This window comes from Belonocnema kinseyi, chromosome 7 (genome assembly GCF_010883055.1).
Source record: "Belonocnema kinseyi isolate 2016_QV_RU_SX_M_011 chromosome 7, B_treatae_v1, whole genome shotgun sequence".
Classification (NCBI taxonomy): domain Eukaryota; kingdom Metazoa; phylum Arthropoda; class Insecta; order Hymenoptera; family Cynipidae; genus Belonocnema; species Belonocnema kinseyi.
Window position 1 is genome coordinate 70,140,229 of NC_046663.1, and position 4,500 is coordinate 70,144,728.

The 4,500-nt window shown below is 29.1% G+C and overlaps 1 protein-coding gene across 3 annotated transcripts in view; it reads left to right on the forward strand.

The window, feature by feature from the left end:
- The first annotated feature begins 428 nt into the window (after positions 1–428).
- LOC117176087 (O-acyltransferase like protein-like) overlaps positions 429–4,500 on the forward strand; it is a 22,133-nt gene continuing 18,061 nt past the window's right edge. For all 3 annotated transcript variants that reach the window (XR_004467580.1, XM_033366107.1, XM_033366106.1), the window contains exons 1-5: positions 429–847; positions 945–1,195; positions 2,193–2,410; positions 3,264–3,537; positions 3,637–3,797. Coding sequence is in view for 2 of the 3 variants with exons in the window: in XM_033366107.1 (XP_033221998.1) it covers positions 502–847; positions 945–1,195; positions 2,193–2,410; positions 3,264–3,537; positions 3,637–3,797 (1,250 nt within the window). In the remaining variant the exon portion in view is untranslated. The remainder of the gene's footprint in view (positions 848–944; positions 1,196–2,192; positions 2,411–3,263; positions 3,538–3,636; positions 3,798–4,500) is intronic.

Sequence of the window (4,500 nt, forward strand, 5' to 3'; positions counted from 1 at the left end):
CATTAGTGAATATATAAAAAAAATTGTTTACATTAACGTACATGCATATTTACCTAGAAATAAACTGATAGAAAAAATTCTCCGTGTATAAAAATAATCATGGTACACAGAATTTAAATATTTATTTTGAACAATTAAAATACATTCAGCAAAAGAAAAACAAGAACTCACTTCATATAACAATTTCTCGTAGTGTTTTCAGAGTCCTTGCTCGATTTTTTGTATAACTTATCATGAAAGCCGATTATAAAAGCGAATGGATAGTTTTTTATGGATCAATTATCAAGAGAAGGCAGTACATATATTTTTTATAAACAGGAAGTCTCATAAGCAGATAATCAAATTAATGACGCTTTTTACGTCTTCTGTTTTTGTAAGTATTCAGATTTGTATACTGAATCGCCAGTATTGAGTGCCAAGTGTAAGAGTTAAAATCAATTCAACAAATTTTTTTCAATTTAAAAACACAATAATAAAAAATAAGAGATTTTAGGAGACGACATGATTCCAAGATTGTTTTCGATTTATGTTTTGGGAATTATAATAAATATAATAGTGTTTCCAATTGTCAAAGGAAAACAAATACATTTTTCGGAAAATAATCTTTTATTGGAAGAGAATAAATATCATACTGATTCATTTAATAATATTGGTACAGGAACTAATTTTAAGACGAGTGAAAACGGTGAAGAAAATGAGATCCTTGAAAATTCCTATTGGTTTTCGAACATACCACTTTTGCCTGTAGTGGTTGCAACTTCTAATTCTATTCCGGAAGGTCCTTGTAAAAAACAATTAAATCTGTATCTTAATCATTTGAAAAATGGGACTTTATGGGCGACTGAAAGTAAGTTTCACCAAAAAATCTTATTAATCTATCATATTTTTAATATTTGAAAAAATCATATTTCGCCATAAAAACTCTGTTTTCTTTTATAAATAAGTGTTTGATTCCTCGGCAAAATATCCTTACGGAATATTCGATGGGCATCTTCGACATTTGGGAAACTTCGACCAGTGTTTTCGAATTCAAACAGAAATTCCAAATCACGAAAGAGATGGAGAATTTGAAGAAATCCGTAGCAGATATTGTTTAGTGGATATTAAATACCAAGAGAAAAATGAAGCTACAAATTTCACAGGAAAACTTGATATTTGGTTTGATCCTCAAGGTTCCGCCTGGGAAGCTATTAGAGTATAATTCTTTTATTCATTTAAATTAAAAATAATTTTCCTTCGTCAAATTTTTTATATTCTTTGAACAGACCTTTTTTCTGTGCATCATTTCTTTCTTGACAATAGTTACTTTTTTTTAGAAAAAATTCTGTATTCAAGAACATTCTAAAACTTTTTGAAAGTTTGAGGCATATTCAAGAATTGCAGAATAATCTATACCATTCTAGAACATTCGGAAATATTTTACAAAAGTCCATAAATTCCTAGAATATTTCTGAACTCGAAAATAATGTAAACAAATTTAGGCCAGATTGTATGGTTAATTTAACCAGAAAATATAGTAAGGGCATATTTAACCAGAATTCTGGTTGATTTAACCAAACATTTTTTTGAGTGTAGGTATTTGAGAGATTTTTTCATGTGAGCCACTTTTTTCTAAATGCAAAAATGACTGTTTGAAAACTCTTGATACCATTTTTATTTTGTTTTCTCAGCCCTCAACAATTTTTCTCTAGGGTATTTTCATACTCAGAACGGCCTCATATAACGGAAAAAATTCTCTAGTTATTTTTTAAAAGGTTTTAAAATTTTTGTAAAGAAAGAGTCTGCCAAAAATAGAAGGTCTTTCCTAACAAACATATTTTTTTTAATTGGAATCAACGAGAATATAAAAATAATGAAAATAGATACTTTTTATACACGTATTTTGTTAACACACTAAACAAAGGCATTCATCAATACATTCAATATAATTTTACATTTGATTTTTGCATTTATTTCGAAACCTACACTACTTTTTATCAACTTAAAACTGCTAAAGTTTCAATGTCTTTAATTTGAACTTGCTTATGGAGCTCGAATATTTCAATATAAAATTATTTAATTCATAAAATTTCCAATTCAAAATTTTTGAAGCATTAAGGCTTTCACTTTGTAATTACGGCATCTAAAATTATGAAAAAGTGAACAATTTTTAAAAACCTAATAATCCGTTTGCTTTAATTTTATTTCTTTAGGAAAAGGGCGATTACCGAAGATACCAGCGGTACCTTTTGCAAATGGCTTTATGTGTCCCAGCTGGTTGCCACCCCGAAGATATTGTAACAGCTTTGAGGGAACCCTTAGAAAATTTTAACAAGCTATACAATGTTCAAGTACAAGCATCAGTTCAAAAGGATCTCTGCCAAGCAGCCCACGAAGCTAAACCAATTTCTAATTATGCCATCACTTACTGGTAATTTAAAATTCGAAATAAAAATCAGGGTGTCTAGTAATTAGCCAATTTGTAAATCATGGCTTTTTCCCTGACCAATTTCAAGACTTTCTTTTTGTAATTTAGCAATGCTTTATCTACACGTGCCAAACTTAGCAGTCATAGACTGGAGTGATAAATATTAATCGAAACTATGTGTTACGAAAATATTTTGAAAATAGTGCAAATGTCAATGTTTTTTTAAAATTTAAATGAAAACTAATATAATAATCATTTTTCAATCTCCTTGGGACCATTTAAAACATAAATTTATATAGAATCGCACCAACTGATCACCAATAATGCATAGATTTTTGCTTGCATGATGCAACATGTTTGGGATAAAAGTTTTGGAAAAATATTTTTTTTCCGAAAGAAATACTTTTTGTAAAATATATTAAAAGAGTAATTGTGAGATTTCCATACATTTTATTTAAAGTATTCATTCAATTTATTTTGTTCAAACGTTGTAAACATTTTTTATATTAGATCTTACTTACATATAAAGAAAACATTGATACTTGCACTGTTTTTACAATATCTTCTTAGAAATTGTCAACATACCTTCATCTTGACTTATTTTAAATAGGATTCTAATAGATTTCAAAACTATATTTAAGAGAAAAAATTTTTACTCATATAATTAACATTAAAAGACTAAACAATAAAAAAAGATGAAGCAGAACAAGTAGAACTTCTGATTCTAAATAAAATTCCCGTTTTTCTCCAATTGAATATAATCCCCGGGGTTTTCCTGATATCTCGGCCTGACAGGCACCCTGAAATATTATTATTTCACCACCAAATTCTGAACAATTTATTGTTTTATTCACAGTATTGTATTTATTTCAATAATCGCTCTTGTAATAGTCAGCACTATATACGACTCTAAATCTAAAGAAGAAGAAAAGCAAACACTACCAACAAAATTATTATTTTGCTTTTCCGCACGCAGAAGTTTCAACAGCATTTTCAAAGTGAATTATCAACATCGTGGATTTGATTGTCTACACTTGCTTCGAATTATTGGTACATATTTTGTGTTATTTGGTCATAGAAACATTCAATCACTACATACTTCAACTGTAATTGGACGACATCTCGAATCAGTGAGCTTGAATTTTCGACCTTGAAATTATAATCAAATTATAATGATCCAAATTGTTTAATAAAAAATACAATTAATAAAAACTTTAAATTTGTTTTAGCTAATAGTTGCACCTACAACTAGCTTTATTTTCAACGGTACCATTATCGTCGATGGATTTCTTGGTATAGGAGGAATGATGTTGTCTTACCAGTTATTAGAATTTTTGGAAAGATCGAAACAATTAAATGTGGTCCTTCTGATTATGAACCGACTTATGAGGTAGGTGGAGGCTACTTATTGGGTTACATTTTTCACTTTAAAAGATAGGAAAATTGAAATTGTCTCTTAATTGGAGATCCAAGTACATACTATTTGTGACTGAAAAATTATTGATTAAAGAATTTTCAAAAAATCAAATGAAGATTCTGTAATTTTTAAGGGATAAACTTCCGAAAAGCGCTTGCCTCCGATTAATTTGAAACTTCGTATACCTATGTATTTTGACGCGCTGATTACGAATTTGATAGTGAAAATACCCTCAAATTTAATTTTCAAGGTCAAACCCCCAGAAACTAAATACTTCATGTTTTTCCGTTTATTTCAGTCAATAATAAGAATTCACAAAAAAGTTTTAAATAAAAGTTGTAGATCTTTCAATAACATACATTTTATGTTGAATATGTTTATACCCTACGACTGATAGTTTTCGAGAAAATAGACGACAACTATGAAAAATCACAGAAATACTGCAAAATGTTTAGCGGTGGTAAACGGTAACCACTCACACGGGTGCCTTCCCGCCCCCATGACACGTTGGAAAGGGGTTCATGTGTGACCTAAGTTATTTCTGTTGCCGGCGCTTTTGAATTCCCCACTATTAATACGATAGTTTCTGTCAATAGTCCAATAAATTTTAAATTAGGTGAAATAATTCGATAGTATCTAAAAAAAAAGATATTTTAAACCTACAAACTAAAAATAA